Here is a 26,418-nt window from a genome sequence, read left to right on the forward strand (position 1 = left end):
CATCATAGGGTTCCAGCCAAAATTTCTTAAATTAATTAAAAATCAGCCAGGCTTTTTTTTTTACTTTTAAACTGCAGAAGATGAAGGTCAGAGTATGGGGCAAGGTCAGTATTAGGATTACAGGTACTCTGTGAACATGGCTGATATTTAATGAATTTCAGCAGATTATGAGAACTCTGACAGAAAAAAGTCCAAAAGAGCTCTGGGTTTTTTTCTTTTTAGACTTTGAATTCTCTGTTCTCTCTGACTGTTTTGTATATCGCCATGAAAATTGAGAAGGTTGTTAAGCAAACGTTTCTGAGTTCAGGACTGTAAGTTTTTGTAAGGTTTTGTTTTTAAATGAGTTTATGGGAAGCATCAGAATGGCATGGGGGTATTTTCAATTTAACATTGCGGAATGTGTAAAATCCATGCTGGCTATAGTATACAGCCACTCTCGTGCCTGTATAATTACACTGTGATGGAGGAACGGTTTAAAATATTTTAAATTGAATGAATGAATGAATGAATGAATGAGTAAATAAAAATTAAAGCATCTTAGTGCTAATTAAAAGACTGAAAAATAAACAAGGTAATACATTTTTGCCCACTACAGAGTTTATAGTAAAAGTCTGGTTATCTCACATGGTACTCACATGAATTGGTTTTAGTGATTGCCAGGTGTATTATCTATGCAATTCCATCTCATAAGGAAACAGCAGTTGGTATTTATTTTATAATTTGAACAGTTAATGTGTATTTCAGCTATTGGCTTTATTGGAACAATGTTTTAGTGTTGTTATTTAATCCAAGGTCTTCTCATGTGGCGGACTAGAATCTAAACAAACAAATGAATACCTGCTGCTCTGTTGTGTCACTTCCTATAAAGTATTTTCATTGTCACCCACTTTATTCCTAAGGCCTTACTTGTGTCCAAATAAAAAGCAATACTTATATTTTCCCTGTATTCTCCACCAGAAAGGCTGTGGTTTTATTAAGTTACAATTTCAATTCCCTTAATATTTTCCCATAGCAAACCAAACATAACGTATCCGTGATGCCAACATTAAGCTTGAGTAAAAAAAAGCATACAGGCTGATCAAAAATCTATCTATTTACTTGTACCTTTTTGCCTTGAGAGGGTTTTGGGAACTTTCTCAAATAAAGTTGTAGTGCAAAATCTATGAACAGCTGCTTCTTTTGAATACTATTATGAACAAGCCCTGTGCAAAATGGGCCACTTGACCTGCCTGAGTTAAACCTTTGCAGAAACTTTCACACATTTTATAGAAAGAAGAAACAATATAAACAAGCATTCATCAATGAAGACTGCCATCTGCACAACTCACAACACTCTTTGGTGTGTCTATTCCTTCCCAGCAATAGTAAACAGGATTAGCCTTTTGAACGCAAAACAGAAAAAGTAGGTCACTTCGGCAACACTGTTCCATGTGATAAATTGATTATGCAATTGTAATGGTCTGTTCACAGTCATTCCTCTTTTTCAGCTGATTGCAGCAACTGAGCAATGAAGGATCTATGAAGATTGTCATAAGAGGCGTTATAAAGGCTATACATATTCCATACATTCATCCACTTGTATCACAAGTGTTGTATCTGGTATTCTATAAAAAATAATATTCTGCAAAATATACAAAAATATACAAAATAATAAATATACAAAATAATATTCTTGTTGTTGTATGCCTTCAAGTCTATTACAACTTACAGCGGCCCTATAATTTTTTTTTATATATATATTCATAGCGTTTTCATGGTAAGAGGTATTCAGAGGTGGTTTACCATTGAAATAATATTCTACAGAATATATTTTACAAAATAATAACATTCTACAAATAATAATAATAATAAGCATGTAATGAGTCTCAGAGTTGCTGAGAAAACTGTATGAGCAAAGTTTGGTAAGGGATAAGAAATTAAAGGACTTTCAGTGTTCACAAGATGGGTCATTTATGTCCTGCAGAAGTTCTGTTGTCTTCTGATATTACACTTGCTACCCACTCGCACATAAAACCTGTATACCTTTTCATTCTGATTCTGCCATACCTTAAATCCAAATAATCTGAAACTTGGAGATAGGATCAACCATATATTATGATTACAGTATTTTTTGTGCATTTCAGAATATCAAATTCAAGAAGGCAAGCTTAGTGTTGAATGAAGACATAGCTATTTTCAAAGAGGAATGTCCCTATGCAGGAAGCCAGATAAAAACTTGGAGTTGGATACCTGATCTAACCTATTCTGCAGACCGAAGCAATACCATCTGGATTGTTAAAATAATTTATACAACTGAGTCCAAGTGTAATAGGAGATTGATTCAGATAATCTCTAATATACTGACAAAACCTTCATTTTGCACCTATTCATGTGAAAACAGTCATAACATTTTGAGAGCCAATTTGAAAATGGCCTCACTGTGAGTTTAATAAAAATGAACCTTTCCTAAAATAAAATAATTGGTTCTGCAAGTTTATAGCAGGAGCTGGCTGTGGATGGTGCTAACTGTCTAGAAGCTATGATTTCACCAAAGTATCCCCTCATAAAATCCCATTTCCCTAATATCTAAAGAATGAATCTAAATGAATATCTAAATGAATAGATAAATGTGCATACAATGCTTTAAAAATACTAAAGAGTGGCAATGCACTTGAAGCATGGTAGAATGGCAAGACTGATTGCTAAAATAGTGCTGGATTCACTGATACGTATGTCTATTATTCTAATTGTGAAATGGGAAGGAAACTGCTTACACTGAAGGACCTACTGTGATTTTCCTCTCTTTTTGATATGACATCTGATTTCACCCTATGTTGTTGTATTTGATTTTCATAATTGGGTGCTACTATACAGTAGGGCCCCGCTTTTCAGTGGCCCGCTTTTCGGTGTTCCTCCAATACGGCAGTTTTCAGTTAGAGTAAGATCCCACTCATACAGCGCTTATTCAGCTTTTACGGAATTTTTCGGGTGTCAGGCGCCATTTTATTGATGGAGTTCCACTTTTCAGTGGGTTTCGCTTTTAGGTAGGGTTCTGGAATGTAACCCGCAGTATGAGTGGGGCCCTACTGTATTGCAAGCTCCTTGAACAACCACCACACTGTAAATCACCCAGGATGGGTTTGGCTGATAGTTTTATATCCACCAATACATTTCATATAAATCTGCCATACGAAATCTCTTGGAAAATGAAGGCTGATTACACTGAGTAGCAGATAACAGATTGAAAGCGGTCCTTAGAATTCTTTTACACTATATGAAAACAGAAAAACCTGTGCTTTGTTTCAACTAACTTTGGCATATAACTCTGCAAGAGAAGTTGCCAGTGGATTGCGGATTTATATTCACTTCTGTTGCTAGGTTAATAAAATTATAATGTGGCATTTTGTACACACAAAGGGCATCCTTCTTAAAATAACTACTTGAAGCTGAAAGCAATTGACATGACACGAATAACTCCTACAACTGCCCTGCAGGTTTTTATACACTTTTTCTGAATCATCAGTAGTGATGATTTGCAGACATAATTTAGACTGTGAGAGCTAGTTTTGTAGTTCATATAGGAAATAACTGATGCAACATGAAGTCTCATAGCCTAATATGAATTTTGGATTTTGAAAAGAGGAAGAAGAAAGTATTAATTTATTTATATAACACCCTATAACAAGTAGTTCTCAAGGAGGCTTACAGGATAAAACAGCAATTTAAAATCAACAACAGTAACATTAATCCAGAAAATTCTGCAAATTACTTGGGAAGATGGACTAATGTTAGCATTTTGGAAGAAGCAAAGACTTTCTTTTCTGCCACCATTGCATCTGCAATGAGACGGCCAGCGGAGCTTTTTTGAGTGGTCAGAGGCCTTTTACATCCCAGCCCTCATGAGGGCAATATGGACCACTCAACAGCCCGCTGCCAAGAGTTTGCACGGCACTTTGTAGATAAAATCACTCAGATTTGTTCCAACTTAGACGCTATAATTGATACAGTTCTAGGGGATGTAATTTTGGCCTCTGTCTGTCCCGTAATGATGGATTCGTTTCAATCTGTTCGACCCGAGGACATGGACAAGATTCTTGGAGAGACGAGGGCCACCACATGTCTGCTTGACCCTTGACCTTCCTGGCTTATAAGAAATGCCAGAGAGGGTCTGGCGGTGTGGGTACAGAGAGTGGTTAATGCCTCCTTATGTCAAGGCAGAATGCCAGGTTGCCTAAAGGAGGCAGTGGTAAGACCTCTGTTAAAAAAGCCCTCTCTGGACCCCTCTATAATGGATAATTACTGGCCAGTGTCCAACATTCCATTCTTGGGGAAGGTAATAGAGCGTGTGGTGGCCTCCCAGCTTCAGGGATTCTTGGATGAAACAGAGTATCTAGATCCATTTCAGTCTGATTTCAGGCCTGGTTATGGGACGGAGACGGCTTTGGTCGCCTTGGTGGATGACCTACGCAGAGAGCTGGACAGGGGGAGTGTGTCCCTGTTGGTTCTCCTGGACCTCTCAGCGGCTTTCGATACCATCAACCATGGTATTCTTCTGGGTCTCCTTGCGGGGATGGGACTTGGGGGCACTGTTTTGTAGTGGCTCCATTCCTTCCTGGAGGGATGAACCCAGAAGGTGGTGCTGGGGGATTCCTGCTCGACCCCTTGGCCGCTCGTCTGCGGAGTCCCTCAGGGTTCAGTTTTGTCCCCTATGCTATTTAACATCTACATGAAACCGCTGGGACCAGTTGTCTGGGGGTATGGGGTTCGGTGCCATCAATATGCTGCTGACACCCAACTCTATTTCTCCTTCCCACCTACTTCCAAGGAAACTGTCTCAGTTTTAAACCAGTGCCTGGCATCAGTGGTGGACTGGATGGGGGCGAACAAATTGAAGCTTAATCCAGATAAGAAAGAGGTGTTCCTGGTCAGTCGTAGGGCGAATCAGGGAATAGGGATACAGCTGGTGCTGGATGGGGTTACACTCCCCCTGAAGACACAGGTTCGCAGTTTGGGTGTGCTCCTGGACTCAGCTTTAAACCTGGACTCCCATGTTTCTGTGGTGGCCAGGAGTGCTTTTGCACAGTTGAGACTAGTGCGCCAACTGCGCCCGTTCCTTGAACTGTCGGACTTGACCATAGTGACACATGCCTTAGTTACATTCCACTTAGATTACTGTAATGCACTCCACATGGGGCTGTCTCTGAAGACTGTTCGGAAACTCCAGCTGGTTCAACGTGCTGCTGCCAGATTGTTAACTGGGGCGGGTTACAGGGACCATACTACCCCCCTGTTAAAAAAGCTCCACTGGCTGCCAGTCTGTTTCTGAACATAATTCAAAGTGCTGGTGATGACCTATAAAGCCCTATACGGCTTAGGTCCAGGCTATTTATCAGACCGTATCTCCCTGTATTAACCTGCCTGGGCCCTGAGATCTTCAGGAGAGGCCCTTCTCTCAGTACCCACCTCCTCTCAAGTACGATTGGTGGGGACGTGGGATAGAGCCTTCTTGGTGGTGCCCCTAGGCTGTGGAATGCTCTTCCTAGGGATATAAGAATGATCCCCTCCCTGCAGTCCTTCCAGCGTCAAGCAAAGACTTTCCTATTCCAACAAGCTTTTGATGCTGACAACAACTGGAGAGCATCACACTGGCTACACCGATCTAGATTATTTGATACTACACAACCATCTAGTACATTGGATTCATACTGGCCCTCCTCATCCCCAAATGAACACGTGCACTCTCTTTAGGATTCAGCATTCTGACCCTTGCTGATCTGAGACACAAGCAATTCCATCCAGGTCTCTACTAGTCTGATCATCACTTCTAGGGAGAACCAAGAGTACTCCCAATATGTACCAGCTTACCTGAATAACCAGTTCCAATGACTACACAACTGGGAGGGGGGAACAATTATGGCAAACCAAGGAAGATTTTATTGAAGATGCGATTGTAATGAACTGAACTGACTAGTAAGACAAACAACAACTAACTGACAATGGGTGCCTAGGCTACATATGAAATTGTTCAATCCCAGCAAGTGACACAATGATCTCTATCTCTCTCGAGTGATGGAGGTGTCTATGAGGTTCTTCAAGGCCTCTGTATTTCTAAACTTCCCTTCTTCGCTCGTCTCAGGAGGTCTCTTCCCTGTATATTTCTAATGTTAATCTAATATAATGACTGTCTATTGTTCTCATTTCCAACTAAATTCATGTTCCATCCTTATGAACTCTTTTATTATTATTTATTTAATTTGTATCCCACCCTTCCTCCCAGAAGGAGCCCAGGGCGGCAAACAAGGCACTAAAAACACTTTAAAACATCATAAAAACAAATCCTAAAATATATTAAGACAAAACAGCGTTAAAAACATTTAAAAAACTTTTTAAAAAGGGTTAAAAACATTATTAAAAAATATATTAAGCAATTCTGACACAGACACAGACTGGGATAGCTCTTAACTTAAAAGGCTTGTTGAAAAAGAAAAGTCTTCAAAAGGTGCCAAAAAGATAGCAGAGATGGCGCCTGCCTAATATTCAAAGGGAAGGAATTCCATAGGGTAGGTGCTGCCTGCCTCTTGGCCTCTTAATGCTTTGGGAGAGAAAAGGAAATATGCACATGCCTGATGTATCACACATGGCAAGTGTATTTAGTGTATAGGGCATGTGTGGGTAATAAGGATCACCTCATAATGCAAAGGCTTAGACAAGGTGACCTTCAGATCCAATCAAGCTCCTGCAAGTCTGTGATCTTTCTGATCTCCATGTTATATTCCATTTTGATTAAATATTCTCTCACTTGTGGATATAAAGGCTACAGCAGTTTCATTCTGGCCTAAGAGTATGTAGCTGATTCTTCACCCCTTCTAATGCCATTATATTTGTTCTCATATATAGAGAGGTTCTTGCCTTCATTTAAATACATCCAAGGAACTGGATTCGGCTGACAGGCCAGATCCTCACCTCCCACCCACTCCACATGGACCAACTCTGACAGGTGGGAAGAACCACCCACTGATGTCTTAATGATTGACAACTTCAAAGGGGCTTAGTGTAACCACCAATCATCCAGTTCATTTGTAGGCATGATTTGGAGTCAAACCATGCCTGCAAACAGACATTTTTCCTTTGCAGATGGAGCCCCTCTGAAGATGTGCTGTCAAGGAAAGTGCACCTTCAAGGAGGTAGTCCCTAGTGCAGCCAATCCAGTGGGGCTCACTGTCCATTTAAGCTGATTTTATGCTCTCAATTGTTCCTTTGGAGATGCATCCTTCCCTGCCCCACACCTAACATCACATATGTTGTCAGGTGCAGGGCAGGTGGGCATGGTTTGCAGAAAACAAATTGGGTCCTGTGTTGGGCCTAATCAGGCCCATGGGCCAGAGTAATAATAATTATTAATTATTATTATAATAATTTCTAAATACACACATTTAACTTTTTGTAGAAAAATACTTCACAGTTGCATATTGTACGCTTGCCATCAAGCTTCTGACAGTTGGAGACACTGATAATCTCCTCAGAGTAATGCAAGATACTTTGTGCATTTATTCAGTTTGATAGATAACTCATATCGTCATTATGAGTTTATAAACAAATGCTGCAGAAAGCAAATGACCTGTGCTTTGTAGACCATTGCCAGTGAAGCCATGGAATACTAATAACATTCCATGTTTTTGCTGATAGGATGAGAAAGATTTCTCCTAGCAAGAGCTGTGTAAATATTATACTCTGCAACCAGACATACCAATAGTTTGTTTGGAATTGCAAGAACAATAACCATGTTCATAGTGCTGATGTGACCAAATAAGAAATTAAATAAAAATTTAAGTGTATACATTTTGTGGCTGTGTAGAAGGTTGAAGTCCTACAAAGGTTGAAAATAAAAACAAATCATTAAACAAATATTTGGCAATGCTGTATTGCATTACACACTTATTAAAACTGTATTTAATCATGATCTTGATTTTAGGTAGGAATGGAGGAGAAAATTGGTTCAGTCTTAAACAATATGCAAACCAAAACGTAGCTATTCTTCAAAACTCACACTTCTACAATGTTGTGATGCGGTTCTCCAACCGAATAATGATAACAAAAGCCATATATTATGGAAAAGTGTGAATAAAAATGTATGTATCAATGAAAATAACATACAAAAATACTTTATACTGGGGTGTACTTGCAAAAATATGTCTATTAAGCAAAAATTATATACAAAGATGTGTATATTAGGAGAAACAGGCACTAAAATGCAGTCTAATTTTCATGAGGGCTTTTTCTGCAAAATGATGCAGAAATATGGAGAACTGAAGTTTGGAAAAATTACTAAGAGAAACTGAAATTGACAGATTCCTCTATCCCCAATTTTAAATTTCACAATTCATTATTAATTATTAATGCAGTAAAATTTACTAAATGCAGTACACGGATTAAAAACAAGACAATCCATATCCACAGGCCAACAATGTAAAAGACACAAAACAAAAGGAAAAGGGGTTGGGGAAAGAAGAGGGAAAAGCAAACTCAGACAGTGATACTTAAAATTTCATATATTTTTCAAGTAATTATCAGCTTCAATGCAAATAGTTCAGGAATGGGAAGAGCCAAATGGTAATCTCTCAGCCAAGCCAATGCATTTGATCCCACTGTCTCATATCTTGGTCTGTTGCAGGCAGGTAGAATTTGATTCCAAAAAACTACATTTTCATTAGAAAAAAAAATCCTGTTGCAAAACTCAGGTTCTAGGGAACTGTATTCAACATGTGAATACTTTCAGTATTTTTCAATACTGAAAGGGCCACCATGACAACTGTACAAAGACCAGTACGTTTTCCTTGACGATTATCTCTGTATTTTGCAAGCCCTTTCCATCTCTAAATGGAGGTCATGAAATTTCTTTCTACAAATCATATTTCATGGAAGTCATTTCTTTTCTCTTTCCAACTTACTCCAAAGGAAAATTCTGTCACTATAGGCATTTTTGATTCCTGCTAATGATGTGAGCTAAAAATAATGGGCAATATCCAAAGTTACTCATACTCAAGAGTAGACCCACTGAAAGTAATGAATTTAAGTGGCTTAAGTGATTTAGTTACATATTACCTAATTCTTCACAAACCCACTCCTACAAAAGTGAGAAAAGAAGCAAGGGCACATGAAGAGACAGGGCGCTGGCCTATTCAGTATGACAGGTTCAACCTTACTTGTATACACCTAGAAAAACAATGTGAAAGATTTTCAGTAAACAATAACTGATATTTCTGACCTAAATATTTTTCCACAGCTACTGAATTGTGTGAAAGAAAATGCCAGACCACCAAGGCAACACTACGCACATAAGTTGTTCTCGATCCATCTGCTATATAACTGCCCTTTTAAAAAAAAGCTGTGTATTAAAGTAGGCATAATAAAAGTTACCACAGTGACATATATCTTCTAGATGCCATGTTAAGCAATGCAATTTTTTACGCTACAGTAAGCTTGCACTGGCCCAAAGTAACTTGGAGTGAGAAAGTGCAGTGACCTGCTTTAGTGAAATCATGTTCTCTGCCAGGATCAAGTGGGTCGATGAGACTCTGAAGTACAGTATGTTTATTCCTTTATTCATCTGTAAACAGCAGTTGCAGTTGAAGGGTGAAATAAGACACTGACACTTCAGCTTGGGTTGAACAAGGGCCACTTTATTAAATTATAACACACAAACCCAATTTAAAGTGACCTGCAGAGGGAAAATCTAGGTGCGGGACTATCTCTAAGCAAGTAGCTTGCCATACAGCTCTTGGGCGACCAGTCCCTGCTGAGGCAAGGGCAAGCCCATCTGCTTACCCCTTACCCCTGCCACACCTTGTAGGTGAGTAGGGGGGCCTTCCCACGTCATCCCCACCCGGGGTTGCATAACCCTTGGGTAGATGAGATAAGTTAGCCCCAGAGGCAGCCCATATCCTGTCCTCGAGCCGCAAATCCTTGCTGGACAGGCCTCCGGAACCGCCAATCACCTCCAAAGGTGCCTAAGGGAGCCACCTAGCTGTCCTTAACTATTTCCCTTCCCGCACCTTCCTGCACCAGTGCTATAACGAACCTGCCTCATAGGGCATTAACTTTCAATATAGAAATTGCCAAATCAGCCAAAACAACCTATTAACAACAACACCCCCTAACCCGATTCCCTCCCACTCCTATAGTGTGGAGCAGGCAAAAAACCTGCCCGCCAACAAGGGTGGGCAGGATAAAAATTCCTACTCGGCCCCGAAGCGACCCCTAGGCACACCATAAAAGGGGGAGGGCGGGGTGGGCGTTGTGACGAAAAGAGGAAGGTAGGAGGGGCTGCCGGGCTTAAATAAGCTCTCCAGCCCCCACCCCCTCCCCTCACCAAGTCGCGCTCGCGTCACAGGCGCGACACGCGACTCTGCCCTCTTTCGAGATGGGGGCAACCGCTTCACCCCCATCTGCAACTATGCCCCGCTCGTCAGCTGTGCGACGATCGGGGCGTCATATAAGTGTATAGTGTGGATGTGGTCTGATATCTTCAAAGTCTGTCCTGCAATAATACTATTACGTGCCATTTCCTTAAAGTTACAGTATCCTAATGCTCTCCTTATCACCAGGTCATGCCCTTTGCAATCTATGTTATTTTACAGCCATGAGAGTGACTGTATACTACAGCCAGCGTGGATTTTTCACATTCTGGAATGTTAAATTGAAAATACCCCCCATGCCATTCTGATGCTTCCCATAAGCTCATTTCAAAATAAAACCTTACCAAACTTACAGTCCTGAACCAAATACTTCCAAGCTACACAGCAAGTGGATTAGACTGTGAAAGACCAATCCAAATCGTGTTTGCATTTTGACAACTTTGTAGGGCAGTCCAATATCTCAGAGAGGAGGTCAGGTGGCCTGCTCCCCTGGTGCATTCACTATAGCTGCCCAATTTCCCTGCTTTTTAAAGTTTGATAGAAATATCTGTTGGCTATAGGTACGTTCTTAAACCGCAAGGTTTTTTGCCTATTAGTGAATTATTATTCAATATAGCTAATGTCAAATATATGTAGCTGAGTTCTGAACTGAGTTGAAAGGCTACTTCTAACAAGTGCAATGATGTGCACTGATAAAATCTATTATTTTCTGGAGCAGTTGCACATGAACAAGTTAAACTAATTTTAAGGCTTTTACGTGTATATATTATTTTAAAGATTTTACTCATAAATACTCATACAAACTTATTATCATCTTAGCCAACCCTTAAAAATAACTCTAAGGTGGTTTACAATAATGATAAAATAAATCTATGAAAACATAAAACATTTATTTATTTAGAAACACAATAATTTATTTAACACAATTTTAATACCACCTTTCAGAATGAATAACTCCAAGGCACTTTGCAATAACAATAAAAATCATTCAATTAAAAACAAAAAATATTTATTTTGGAAAAAGGTATAAACCACTTGACATTTTAAAAAAGTACAAAGAGGTGTATATTACAATCACAAATACATCATTAATACAGTAGCCAGGAATCATTAGAACCATTAGCCAAGAAATTCCAGCACCCTTAACAAACTACAGTTCTCAGGATTATTTGAGGGGAAACCATGATTGTTAAAGGGGCATAAGAACATTTTAGATGTATGCTGCAGTTCAATTCGGCTGGGCAAAATTGGGGTTCTGCAGCTGAGGTCCTTTCTTCTTTTCAGGTGCTGTGCTCACTTAATCTCTCATGTGCTTCAGTGACTGTTCTCTTGCTGGCTCCTCTACATGGAACAAAAGGTTGGTGTTGCCATCAGTGACAGCCTTCTGAAGACTTTGAGTGATACGGGGTTATCAATTGAAAATATAGTGGCTTATACAGCAGACAATGCTGCTGTCAATTATTGGGTAAGGAACTCTATTCCAGATACTAAAGGCACAATAAAAGTTCTCGTCAAGGCAAACTGTTTTTGCCATGTACTGCACAATGTTGCCAGACATGCCTGTTTAAAGAGCACGTATCATGTGGAGGCTCTGGTTCATAAAGTATACACCGAATTCTCCAGGAGCACCCTTAAAAATGAGCAACTGAAAGAACATTTTGAGGAGCTAGGCATGCTGTTTCACACACTTTTCAGCCATGGAAATATGTGATGGAGCTCTCTCTTCCCAGCTATTGAGCTTCTACTCCAATCGTGGCTTGCTGTAAAATCCTATTACCTGGAGCTTAGGGAAGAGCAGACAAATGACACAATATGGCACTTTATTGGTGACCAGGCAGATGAGGCAACCAGTGACACCATTTCTTTCCCAGAGTGCAACCTGTACTTTGTGCATCATTCTATGCAACTTTCACAAGGCTGTTAGTGTTTTTTTGGGGGGGGAAGCACTCAATAAGCCCACAGCTTGATGTGCGAGCTAAAGGAGAAATTGATTAATTGCAGGGTCCAAGGATTTTTTGGAGGAAAAAAGTTTTCAAGCCTAAAACAGCTACCTGATTCTCAACATGTATGTTTCACAACAGATGCCCACAAGATGTATAATCTGGCAATAACATACCTTGAGAAATGGTATTTTGAGAAATCTCAACTTAAAGACTTCACAGGCTTTAATCTGGACACAAAATCAGAGTAGCTACATCTGGACCATGTTTGTAAAGTGGCTACAGATCTGGGCATTGAAGTCAATGTTGTTGAACTTTTTGATGAGCTTAGCCTGGTTCAGACACTTCTGCCGGAGGTGAGAAAATCAGATCTTCCTCTGGATCACAAATAGGTAGAATTACAGAAGCACGTCCAATATACATTTCTGGTGCAGGTTGTCAATCCTGCACTTGCCATCCCAATAAGCAATGCTTATGTGAAGACGGGAATTTTCACACATGGACAATGTATGAACTGACAACAGGAACTGTATGTTAGCTTCCGTTGTGAAAGCAACCCTAGCCTCCACATAAGGGGTCATCTTGATTGGCTCAGGTTTTCCTCTCATGTGTAGGTTCTCTGTGCGAGCACTTTATTAGACCTACCCTTCTGGAGGCATGTCAGAGGAGGCTATGGGTCTAGCATTCTAAGCCATGCCACTGCACAGACACACCCCTCCAACGGCCCTAAAATAAGCCAGCCCTAGAGCTGGTGTAATTAATTCTTACCCACTGGAGTCAATGCAAGGGGAAAAACATTATAACAGCCAACAGGGCTTTGGATTTAGCAACAGATCCACCACAGAACCATCACCACTACTCCAGGTTAGGATTGCTCTAAAAGGGTAATACATTTTTATCTAGCAAGCAAAATTCCCCCAGGTTTTTTGCTAATTTATTTTATAAGCATATAAGGAAGCTTCCCATTTGCCTAACACTATAACTTATTACAGTGCAGCAACATGGGTAGCTATTGCTAGTTGTTCCAATAAAGGCTTTATTACAAAAGAAAGATGGAAGCAATACACAGAAGAACACTATAAAAGAAATGCCAGGAAGACAGATTCATTCATGGAGGAACCGTATGATGAAGAACCAGAAATTTTAGAATGTGAGGTGAAAGCTGCTCTTAAAATACTTGGAAGAAACAAATCACCAGGAACAGATGGCATACCAATAGAGTTGCTACAAGTTACTGAGAGTGAATCTGTCCAAATTTTGACAAAATGTTTTCAACAAATATGGAAAATAAAACAATGGCCCACAGACTGGAAGCGTTCAATATACATCCCAATTCCAAAGAAAGGGGATCCCAGGAAATGCAGTAATTATCAACTATTGCCCTAATATCCCATGCAAGTAAAGTAATGCTCAAGATTCTACAACAAAGGCTCTTACCATATATGGAGCAAGAAATGCCAGATGTCCGAGCTGGATTTAGAAAGGGAAGAGGGGCCAGAGATCATATTGCAAACATGGAACAGACCAAGGAATTTCAGAAGAAAATCACCATGTGCTTTATAGATTACAGCAAAGCCTTTGATTGTGTAGATCATGAAAAACTATGGAATGCTTTAAAAGAAATCGGGGTGCCACAGCATCTGATTGTCCTGATGCGCAACCTATACTCTGGACAAGAGGCTACTGTAAAGACAGAACATGGAGAAACCAATTGGTTCTCTATCGGAGAAGGTGTGAGATGGGTGTTCCTATTTGTTTAATCTATACACAGAACATATAATATGGAAAGCAGGATTGGACCAAGATGGAGGAGGTGTGAAAACTGGAGGGAGAAATAACAATAATTTAAGATATGCAGACGATACCATACTACTAGCAGAAACTAGTAATGATTTGAAATGAATGCTGATGAAAGTTAAAGAAGAAAGCACAAAAGCAGGACTACAGCTGAACATCAAGAGGACTAAAGTAATAACAGAAAATTTATGTAACTTTAAAGTTGACAATGAGGACATTGAACTTGTCAAGAACTATTAATACCTTGGCACAATCATTAACCAAAATGGAGATAACAGTCAAGAAATCAGAAGAAGGCTAAGACTGGGGAGGGCAGCTGTGAGAGAACTAGAAAAGGTTTTCAAATGCAAAGATGTATCACTGAACACCAAAGTCAGGATCATTCAGACCATGGTATTCCCTATCTCTATGCATGGATGTGAAAGTTGGACAGTGAAAAAAGTGGACAAGAGAAAAATCCACTCATTTGAAATGTGGTGTTGGAGGACAGCTTTGTGCATACCATGGACCGTGAAAAAGACAACTAATTGGGTGTTAGAACAAATTAAACCAGAACTATCACTAGAAGCTAAAATGATGAAACTGAGGTTATCATATTTTGGGCACATAATGAGAAGAAATGATTCACTAGAAAAGACAACAATGCTGGGAAAAACAGAAGGGAGTAGAAAAAGAGGAAGGCCACACAAGAGATAGATTGATTACTTAAAGGAAGCCACAGACCTGAACTAATAAGATCTGAACAGGGTGGTTTATAACAGATGCTATTGGAGGCTGCTGATTCATAGGGTCGCCATTGAAATCGACTTGAAGGCGCATAACAATAACAGTGGTTCCCAAATGTTTTATCCCAAGGACCTCTTGAAAATTACTAAGAGTCTTAGTGGACCATTTAATGATTTTTCTGCCTGTTGTAGCAATTGTAATGCACTATGCTATGATTTTTAATTGTATTTTTGTTGCTGCTTTTATCTCTTATATAGAATTTTGTTGTATTACAACTTGCTTTGCATAGAATTCAAATTGTAGTACAGTAACATACAATTTAAGAAATAAAGAGAAGCAATAAAAATAATTAAAAATCAATATGGATATTTAATGTGGACATGCTACAGACCACCTGAATGAAGCTTGGTGACCACTAGTGGTCCATGGACCACAGTTTGGGAACCTCTGCTCTATTAGGTGAACAACATTAGGTTAACAGGAATTAGGTGCTCCTTTTCAGTCTGCCACTGTAAAAAAGATTATAAGAACAAACTAAATAAAGCTCTATATATGGAGACTAATTTGTTGTTGTAGTTTATTTATTTATTAGATTTATATCCTGCCCTCCCAGTAGGAGTCCTTTAACAATGCAAACCTATACATGTCTACTGAGGACTAAGTCTCATTGAGTTCAATGGGGCTTACTCCCAGGTAAGTGGGTATAAGATTGAGCATTAATGTCTTTTAGTTTTCAACTTGTATATACTTTCCAAATGAACACGTTATCTCACAAACTTTATTGGAAGAGATATTGTTGAGGTTCATCTAGGCGCTATATAATATGAACCTTCTTAAGAATGGATTTCTTTCAAGAAGTAATTATTAAAAAGGAAAGACCTATATAATTTCAGTACTTTTAAGCAAAAAATATTGTAAATGCTGTTCTATAGAAATACACTCCTATTTGATGAACATTAATAAATTCTTAATAATATATAAGGTCCAATTAGGAAAATATATCTTTTCTCTCCTAATTTAAATTGTTAATCAAATAATTATATATGTAAATGAGAACATGATCTAGAAGGTATTATTTCAGAGTGGAAATGGATATGGAAATATTCAATCACGAAAAGGTATTATCAAGTCAAGAGCTAATGGTATAAGACGCAGTGTAGATTATAATACATAACTATGTGATGTACAGTGCTTTTTTGTGACAGTACTCACTGTACAGAGTACTGGCACCTTTTTTTTTGCTGCCCATGGCAACCATTGTGTGCTGGCACTCACAGCACTTTTATCAAGGTAAGAGTACTGGCACTTCACTTTTTACCTAACAAAACACTGATGTATATATAATAACTCACTAATAGGCAAAAAACCTTGCGGTTTAAGAATGTATCTATAAATCACAGCTATTTCTAACAAACTTTAAAAAGCAGGGAAATTGGGCAGCTATAGTGAATGCACCAGGGGAGCAGGAGACCTGAACTCCTCTCTGAGATATTGGACTGCCCTACAAATTGGTCAAAATGCAAACACCATTTGGCTTGGTCTTTCACAGTCCTATCCACTTCCTGTGTAGCTTGGAAGAATTTGGTAACATGTGCCTCTGAGCATATGGTGAGTGGTGGCAACACCTGCCATCTCCAAAGATAGAGAATTATATTTTTCTATGTTTGTTGGTGTTCTTCTTACATTGGTTCTTTCCTGTGTTACTAATGTTTCTACATAGAATGTGAACTAGAAATTTTTATTTCCCTCACTGTTCATCCCAGAAATCTGTGTCAAATTTATTTTTATTAATTTCAAAGACTTTTTATTGGTCAGTGTCATATGATGGTGAAGACAGCCTTTTGTGTTTCAAATTGGAGGTTATGTCCTATTTCTATTTTGGGTCCATTAACAGTTGAATCTGAAACTGCAGTTTGATGTAAAATCAGACTGATTCCAATATGTTGCTATTTCAGCAATGACTCTAGCTGTTGGAAAAAAGAGGATGCATGTTTTCAACCTATGTTTAAACCATTTCATTTAAGGCAAGGTGGGCACAGTCAATTAAAAACATAGAGCACACCTACCATTTTTCTAGAATATATTTCACCTCCCACTGTTTTATCTTGTGCAAACTGAGACACTCCTGAGCTCCACTGGAGACTATTCTGCAGAAGTCAGTGCCCTTATTCCACAATTATGTTTGGAGTTTTTTAGTGTAAATTTTGCAAAATGTTGCTGTACTTCACAGATTCACAGAAATAGAAACAAAAGAAAATGATTTCCTACAGGAAACTTCACTAAAATTGCAAAGGAAATCAGACATATTCAAAGTGACCATCTGAACTGTATCAACTGTCTTAATAATGTTGCTTCCTCCCTGCTAAAACACTCAATTATTTGTCTTTTTCACGGTCCATGGTATGCACAAAGCTGTCCTCCAACACCACATTTCATGACTGTGCATTAGTACAATCCCCAAGGCTAGCACATGACCAGACATGCCAGTTTTATGCTAGCTTGATCCATGCAGACTACAACTTCCTTAATTTTGGGGGTGCTGCCATTTTACACAAATCAAAGTTAACAAGCAAATTATCCTGATTTTTTCTTAACAAACTACAATAATTCTTTTCCTAAATCTTTCATGCTGAGGTCTGGATCCACAGTCCCAGTGTTTGGCTAAGTAGCATATATGGCAGCTTTTCTGGAGGGACATAACAGGTTGCAGACAAACACCAAGGGAGACCTATTCTTGCACTTGCAGATGCAACAGCAATGCTAAAATCTTAGGAATATAAACGAATTGCCAGCTGTATGGTATGACCCATTTTATACTTCATATCAATACATTTTTTGTGCAATAAACCTACACCATCATTTCCCACATACTTCATTACAGGAACTATGGGCCATTTGTTTGTTACATGCCTCTTTCACATTGGTACTGAATATAGTATAGAAAAGGCTGTACTATATTCTACCAGTATATTGTAGCTGCAGTGGCTAAGAACGAATTGCAAATTAGGAAATCCCAGCCTGAATTTATCTGCGTCATGAATTCACTATATAGCTTTAAAGAAGCCTCTATCTCTCAGCCTCAGATTCCTGTACGCAATGTGGGGACTACTTAGTGATTGATTGATTGATTTTTATACCCCTTTCATGCATAGTAAAAGGGTGTGCCAGTGTGGTGTAGTGGTTAAGGTGTTGGACTATGGCCTGGGAGACCAGGATTCAAATCCTCACATAGCCATGAAGCTCACTGGGTGACCTTTGGCCAGTCACTGCCTCTCAGCCTCAGAGGAAGGCAATGGCAAACCCCCTCTGAATACCGCTTACCATGAAAACCCTATTCATAGGGTCACCATAAGTCAGAATCGACTTGAAGGCAGTCCATTCCCATTTTTCAGAAGGGTGTACAAAAACAAAGTTAAATAAAATTTAAAAATCCAGACTTTTAGCAGCTCCTAGGTCAATGACAGATAGTTAAAAGAAATCAGCTGATACTAACAGCCAGCAAAGGCGTCAGGGCACAAATGTCCGGCAATGTTCTGTTGCAAATCAGTTTTTTTTTTGTCATGGAGGGGAAAAAAACAGCTGTTGGGAGGGTTTTCAGCAGAAAAATATAGAGGGGAAAGGGTGAAATTATAGCACTGAGCTGAAATGTCCCCCTCCCCAACTTTGCTGACCTGTTCACATGCTGTGATGAGGGTTAGGCTTACTTCTGGGTAGACAGGTATTGGATTGCAGCAGCCTTAGTTACACTGTTGCAATCAGACTGACAGCAATTTTCCCTGTCTTCAGCCTGACATAATATCATGCCAAAAAAAAGGAGGGGGAAGGGGAATAATAGTGGTGAGCAGCAGAGTGGAGCAAGGATCATGGACAAAAAAATTGCAAAAAAAGGTGAGCAAAGGGATGGCCTTTTGTAAAATCATTCTCCCACAAAAGCCCTCCTCCACTTCTGAGCTAAAAAGTCTGCTGTTTAGCTCAGCGCTACTAAAAAATCCCCACCCAGCACCCACCCACCTACTCCCCACCCAGCACAGGTCTTTCAAAGCAGCCTGCAGCCCATGCAGCTGTTCTATTGTAACAAAACAAAAAACATACATGACTCAGCACTACACACAGTTTGGCCTTTAATTTACATATTTTTCCCTTCATACCTTTCTCTGGCATATTAGACAATTATTTATACAATGTTGCTTATTTTAACAGCTTAAAATGAATAGCTCAAGCGTGTTTCTATAAGTACACAAAACCAATTAAATATGTACAGTATCTATTCTGTTCGAGATTCAAGGCAGATTTTCCTTTTCCAAAGCACAGGCATACAGGGAAAATTTCCCCCCTTCAGATTTTTGACCAATGCATTACCATGACAACAATGAATTGACTTAAGTTGCAGCTACTGCACTTCAGAAAATGTTAACTAGTCTCCTTGTTCATAGAGGCAGCAGCAGCCAGCAGGGTGGCGTTATGTGCCTAGTGTCCCAATGCCAAGCATTACTGCCTCTTACTGAGAGGTGGAGGGGCAAAGCGCAGGGAACTCAGCACAGTGTGGGTGCAGCAGCAGAGTCATTCTGTCATGACCCTTAGTAGTGATCTGGACACAGAGTCAGAGGCTGCAGGGCTACCAGATGGGGAGCTGGGGCAGGTTTCAGAGCTGACAGCTGAACATAGGGAGACTAGTGCTCCTGTGTCTGTTGGGTAGGAACCTTCCAGACCACCAGGACCTATAGGGCCAGAGCCTGGACATTCACAGGCACCTTCCTCTCAGCCTGAAGAACCAGATGCCTTCTGTCACACATCACCAATCTGGAGGCACAGAGAGTGCAGCAGGAGAGAAGCTATAGAACAGAGAAGAGTGACTGTCTGCAGGCCAAAAGATTAGCCCTTTAAGAACTCTATAAGGGAGATGAGCCTGGAGGAGATAGTCCAGACACAGAGGCTTAACAGGACTCAGTCTGATACCAAACTTTGTTGGAGCAAGCTGTTGACTCAAAGCTATCCATGGCCTAGCAACCTTTGACCAGTCTCCAGCGCTGCTGGCTGCTTTTTCCATGGGATCCAACATCAAACCTGAACAAGGCACAATCCCAACAGTCCTGCTGCTGGGCCTGCACCGTGCTGAGCTCCTTCCCCCTCCCTCTTGGGAGGGACATTCGATGTTGGGAAGCCAGATGCACAGTGCTGTCCTGCCTGGGCCACACTGCCCCACCAACCTCTGCTGCATAGAGGAGCCTCAACGTTCTGCTCTCTAAACAAAACACTTGACTGAATAAATGGACAAATAATATATAATACTTCCAAATATTCTCTGCTTTTTAGAAAGACATGTTAACTACTCCAGTGTAATGTCAAATGAAATCAATGTTTTTAGCAAATAGGGAAACCTCAGAAACTATATCATTGGCCAGTTCTCAGGTATTGAGCCATAGTTAGAAGCAAACTATGGTTTAATGTGAGTATGTATCGCATAGGTGCATGCTGCTGAAAAAGTTCTCATTCCACTCCTCCCCCACTCCTTCTGGGAATTAAGCCAGAATTTGGCTTGTGATGTCCAAACTCAGGCATGCGAACCAGGTCACTGCGTGATGCAGCAAGAAACCATGTATCCAAATCAAGCTTCTTGTTTACCTTATTCTGTTTGGAACTCTTAGCCCTTGCAAAACAATTAGCCTTAACACTCTCATGAAGTTTATTTCTTCCCACACTTCTGACAGATCAGGCTCCTAATGGTTAAATTGTGTACTGCATGCAAAGAGCTAAAGCATGCAATATTATTTATTTATTTATTAACAATTTTATACTACTTAATAAAAATCTCTAAGTGGTTTACATAAAAACCATAAAAATACAACAATAAAATTCAGGGCTGCTTGCGGGTCACCCTGAGTTACTTGGAGGAAGATGGGATATAAATAGGGGAAGGGCCTAGCTCAGTGGTAGAGCACATGCATTGCATGCAAAAGTTCTCTAGTTAAATCCCTGCTATTTCAAGGTAGGGCCAGAAATTACTCCTGTGTAGAACTCTGGTCAGCCACTTTCAGTCAGTGTAGACAATGCTGAGTTAATTTAATTAATAGTCTTAGCATAAGTCAACTTCTCAAGTTCCTAATGTGATAATTAATTGCACATGTGCTTTGCAATTGAAATAAATGTACTGAAACCAATTGCTTTGTTATACTTCTCATTTATTCATACAGCCATGTCACTATTATCTAGTTGACTAAATTTAAGAAAGGACAGTTCTAATACAGACAGATAATAAATTTCCACTTAGGAAATTCCACTTAGTGCTATCCACAGAGTTTTTTATATCTGAAACAAAAACATCAAATTATGCCTCTCATCTCTCATCCAGAATTTGAGCTCTCTATAAGGGAGTTTATCCACTCACTTTAGATAACAGGTATCTTTTTTTAAAAAAAAATGACACAGGGGTAGAGACTGAAAACAGGAATAGAGCATTCCCAGTCTTCTGAAATTTGTTGCCTGAAGCTAGTGTTCCATACTGCTTAACAGAAAGGCCAGTCCTGTTAGGTTGGAGCATGGACAATTATGGTATTGCCTTAAAAAAACACAACTTTCAAACAATACTAAAGGAACTATATGTATGAGACTAAGGGACTTTAAAAATGGAACCATTAATGCACACTGATTACTAACAGTGTATAAAATACATTTTAAAGAATAATTGTTCTATATAGTGTGACATAGAAGTTTGAATAACAGATCTTTCTATATATTCTGCCCTTAATAAACACGAGAATAAAACCAACAGTTACAAATATTACACAGAATATACGCTGAAGGCAGACATATTTCATACCTGTTCCATTCACAATGAAGCCACAGAACAATTTTCTAGCTATGTTCTTAAAAGCATTTTAAACTGTTTGCTCTTCATGCAGCAAAACACATTTCGTGATTCACTAGAGCCTAAGCATAATTCTTCTCTTTGCAAAAAAGAACAGCAACAACAACAACAGAGCCTGAGTCAGTTTAAGTGTTGTAGACAGAACTGTTCATGCTACATTTTCTGCTCTGCACATGTCAGGAGGGAGAATGGAGAGGGGAAGAGATGGTTTCCTTTAAAGCTGACAAAAAGTGCAAAGGCTAGACACAGTGTAAATAATAAGCATCTTGTGTATTTTAGGACTGAGCTATTAAAGAGGGCTTTTGCAATTGCTTTGTTAAACTGAGCTTCTTTTAAAACACAAACATGTACATGCTTCAAAGGAACTTTACACACAGCCTACATGAGGACTGGAGAAAAACTATGCATATTAACCGTTTTTACAAAACACACAAATACAGAAACCTCTAGTCTCCTGAAATATAATAATTGTATAGTAACATAGTAATGCAGAAATATAGTGGTGTTTTGGCACACTGATACTAAACACAGTACATAGAAGCAACACCCTGAAGAATAAATAGTTGTTATTCTTTATCCCTGGGGGAATTTTCAAATATTCATGGTTTCCAGCTATTTCCCACCTTTTTATGGTAATCTTTTAAAAAAAATCTTCATTTTTCTTAGGCCACAAATTATGTAAATATGTATAGAGACGCAGGCTAATAAAAAAAGGACTAGTTACTTTTGTGGACTTATTTAAACTGTTATAATATGATAAATATCAATATGAAATCAGTAATCTAAAGGAACACTTATTGAGTATGATCTTATAAAAATGTCTAATAATATACTTTACCATGAAATCCTCACCCCACATCTACCCTATCCTACCCCACTTCTCCATGCCTATCCGATTCAGTCCAGCCTCTCTGTGACTATCTTCTGTCTCTGATCCTCAGTTCCTGTTTGATTATAGCAATACATATCCAAGCTCCTGAAGTGATGGGAACACAAGTGTTTCACCTGTTTGCTATCCCAGCATAACCAAAATGGTTCAGAACCTAAAGCAATCACAAGCTGAAAATACATGAAGGGTTTTTCATTATTTATGGTGAAGTAACTGACAAATTGAATTATTTTATTGTCAGATGTGCTTCTAAAACAAGATTTCATCCTTGCTATGCAATGAAATATAAAGTGATCTATTGCATACCGTCACAGCATAAGCATGTAACTAGAGATTGTATATCCTTCTTTCAGAAACGTTACCTCAGAAATAAAGAATTCTAAAACAGAGTCTACAACATCCAAAATGTATTTCTATATTATCAGATACACCCTCACTGATACATGTAATGCTACGTCACAAATACTCACATTTTGACACCCCCCCAACTCCTGGACATTTTGGGTGTACTCCATAGGCTCTGGATGGACAAGTCTGTACCATCCATATCTGAACATGTATTTGTGCTGTCCCTGAATTGATCATCATCCAAAGAACCAGAATGGGATAACAGCATTTTCTGACCCAATCCATTGCTGTGATGCAGGATTGTCTCTTATTGCCAGACATCCACTTACTTTTTGAAATGGTTGATCCTTATTCCTTTATATAAACTCCACATACATATTCACAAATATTCTTTATTTCAGAACAATTACACAGACCTAGGCTCTGGACCAGGATAGCCTGGCCTCAGTTGTCCATGCCCTGGTAACTTCCTGCCTGGACTACTATAATGTGCTGTATGTGGGGCTGCTCTTGGAAGACATCCAGAGGCTGCAGCTAGTGCAGAATGTGGCTGCCAGATTGGTAAGTGGAGCAGCCTGATAGGGTCATGTATTAGTGGTCCTAAAAACATTGCACTGGCTGCCAGTGAACTACTGGGCCCAATTCAGGGTGTTAGTACTAGCATATAAAGCCCTGAATGGCTTGGGACCCAAATACCTAAAAGAGCACTTCTATGGTATCAACCATCTTGGACCTGCGATCAGCAGGTGGGACCTAGTTGGTAGTGCCACCACCAGGGGCTGCCTGGTTGGCACTGACCCATGACAGGCCTTTTTGGCGGTGGCTACCTGTTTGTGGAATGCCCATCCCAGTGAGGTATATGTGTCTCCAACATTATTGACTTTTGAGAGAAATTTGAAAACATTCCTGTTTATCCAGGCATTTGACAGCTGAAGGCAACTGTTCATGGCAACTCAGGTATCACTGGAGGGAATAATGTTTTTTCAGCAACTGTGTTTAGGATGTTTTTATCTGCAACTGTTGTTCGAATGTTTTAACTGTTTAGAATGCTTTTTTGCTTGTTAAAATTGTTTTGTTTGCAGCCCTGAGATCCTTCAGGTTGAAGGGCAGGATATAAATTTAATAAATAAAATAATGAAATTAAGAGCCCTTATTTAGTGCACATCATTTCCATAGCCAGCTATAGATTCCAACCACTAATATTTGGTTGAGTTTGCTTCCAAGAAATCAACGCAGCATGACAGCTAAGAGTTGTAAACCAGGCAGTCCCTCATTCATCTGTAATCTCTGCCACAAACTCACTAGATGGTCTGAAGCAAGCCACCAGGCCCCAGCCTTCCATTTACAACACCTTCTAGTACTGTTGTAAGGACTACTGAGATAAAGCATGGGAAGCACTTTCAGCACACAAAAAGAGCACATATATTATTATGATTATATATGTAAAAAAATCACATTGAGATTTTAATTTTAACAAATACAGCCACAAAAAAAGTAAGTCTCGTAGCCTTAGGCCATTTTCACAACTGCATTTTAAAATCCTCCTTGTGTTATTTGTGTACTTATTTGACCATTGCCTGTATATGATTTTAAAGAGTTATATTTAGTGCAATGTGCATTCTGGCCAATGTAGGTATTACATTTGAATTACAGCTGAGGGAAAAGCCACAACAGAATTAAGAGCCACTGGTAAAAATGGCCTGACTCAGCATCCTTCATTATCATCATCATCAGCAATCATGTACACATAACTGGGCAATCCAGCTTTAGATATATACGGTGAAATATATGCATTTGTTATGTGTGGCTTTCTCTTTATATCTCACAACACAGCCCTGAGTGAAGAGAGGAGGCTAGTTTCTGATTTCTCCCGGAGAAGCCTAGATCTAGGATTACGGAGGAGGAGGAAAGTTATCATGCCAGTCCACGACATTACACCTAACTGAGCTGTGCCACCTGTGTGAACCTGAAAGAAAGTGAGGGCGCCCTCACTTATTGTGAAAAGAGACGGCCAGAGTGACCCGGCTGGTTGTGCTTATCTGTGTCACTGTGTCAGGCGTCGCCTGTTTGGCTTACCTGAAGTGCCTGTATTGAGAGAGGTGGGCGCGCGAGGCCAGAACGCGCCAGATGCTGCTGCTGCTGTCCGCGGTAGCGACCTGTGCGCGCCGGCTGCTGCCACTGCCGCCGCCTCCGCCTTCAAGCTGGCTTCGGCCTCTTTCCCTAGGGCTGCTGTTGCTCTTCCACTCGTGCCAGAGGCCGGACAAACTCTCCCTCGTACACGCCAAAGCGGCGGGGGAATGTGGGTCCGACGCTGCTTCTCTGTTGGGTCCGGTGCTAGTGGTGGCAGTGTTGGTGCTACTGCTGTGGCACCTCCCCCGGTTGTATCTCATGGTGTGAGGGGACTCCGCGTGCCGGGCTCCCGCTTCCCCTCAGCGCAAACACAGTCCTGAGGCTGGCGGGGGAAAAGGCTCGGCAGGGAGGCAGAAGTGGCCAGGAGCCTCCCGAGAAGGGAGACGGAGAACTGCGGGTCTGCTGCGGGTCTGCTGCTGCTGCTGGCACTGGCTTCTCGTGGGGCATGAAGTTGCAAGCGCGCTGGCTCCAGCAGGGGTTCCTTGGCTTGAAAGTTGCTGCCCCGGAGGCAAGAGGGGGGCATCCTCCCAAGCAGCGCTTCATCCGCCCCCACCTTAGCCAGGAGGGAAACCTGCTAAGGCGCCGCTTGGCGCTTTCTGGCTCCCCTCAGACCATCGGGGGAGCCCTTCCCGCGCTCGCTCCGCCGCTCGCTCCTTTGCTCGCCTGCTTCTCCAGCGGGAATAGGAAGCGTGTGGTTCCCAATTTAGTAGGGCGGGGGAGGCTGGAGCAGGGGAGGTTCCTCCTGGTATTGCTGCCGCCGCTGCGGCTTGATAGAAATAGGCAGGGATCTCTTGCAAGGAGGAACGGGAGTCGCCCGTGTGCAGCAACGGGTGAAACTGCGAAATGGGTCAGGGATGTGAAAAAAGACTCTCGGATCGCCGCCTGCTGCCTTTACCCAGCCTTCCACCTTTCGGGAAAAAGGGTGGGCTTAAGTTTTTTTGAGGGGGGAGAAGGGAGGGAACAGAGAAAGCTGCAGAAGGAGTGGGAGATAGCGTTCCCTCCTCTTGTTTTTGCACAAGTGCAGGAAATGTTCCACTGACCTACATTTTTTACCAAACATACATGACCTTCCCCCACCTTTCCACTCAGGGAGGAGGAGGCGGAGGCGGAGGCGGAGGCGGGGAGGTCTGTTAAGTCGATTCTACAGCAAATGAGAACTTGAATGTGTGCAGAATATATCTCAGACTCGTGTTGTAGACTCAAACCTGGTTCAGTTCTGTTTTTTTTAATCTATAAGACACTTCAGAAACACACACATGCAGACAATGCAAGAAAATATGGACATCTGAACAGGTGGCACTAAAGTTGTGTTCATGTTGCAATACTCTA

General features: G+C 40.4%; 2 protein-coding genes across 4 annotated transcripts in view; both read right to left on the minus strand.

The window, feature by feature from the left end:
* Positions 1–25,949, minus strand: part of NPAS2 (neuronal PAS domain protein 2) — a 109,673-nt gene extending 83,724 nt beyond the window's left edge. The window contains exon 1 of one of the 2 annotated variants that reach the window (XM_061626847.1): positions 25,036–25,949. In XM_061626847.1, the coding sequence (XP_061482831.1) occupies positions 25,036–25,349 (314 nt within the window). In that variant the 5' untranslated portion in view covers positions 25,350–25,949. The remainder of the gene's footprint in view (positions 1–25,035) is intronic. The other variant, XM_061626846.1, reaches the window with a different exon arrangement.
* RPL31 (ribosomal protein L31) overlaps positions 1–26,418 on the minus strand; it is a 277,352-nt gene that overhangs the window by 92,097 nt on the left and 158,837 nt on the right. The window lies entirely within an intron of this gene.

Source organism: Rhineura floridana, chromosome 5 (assembly GCF_030035675.1).
Source record: "Rhineura floridana isolate rRhiFlo1 chromosome 5, rRhiFlo1.hap2, whole genome shotgun sequence".
Classification (NCBI taxonomy): domain Eukaryota; kingdom Metazoa; phylum Chordata; class Lepidosauria; order Squamata; family Rhineuridae; genus Rhineura; species Rhineura floridana.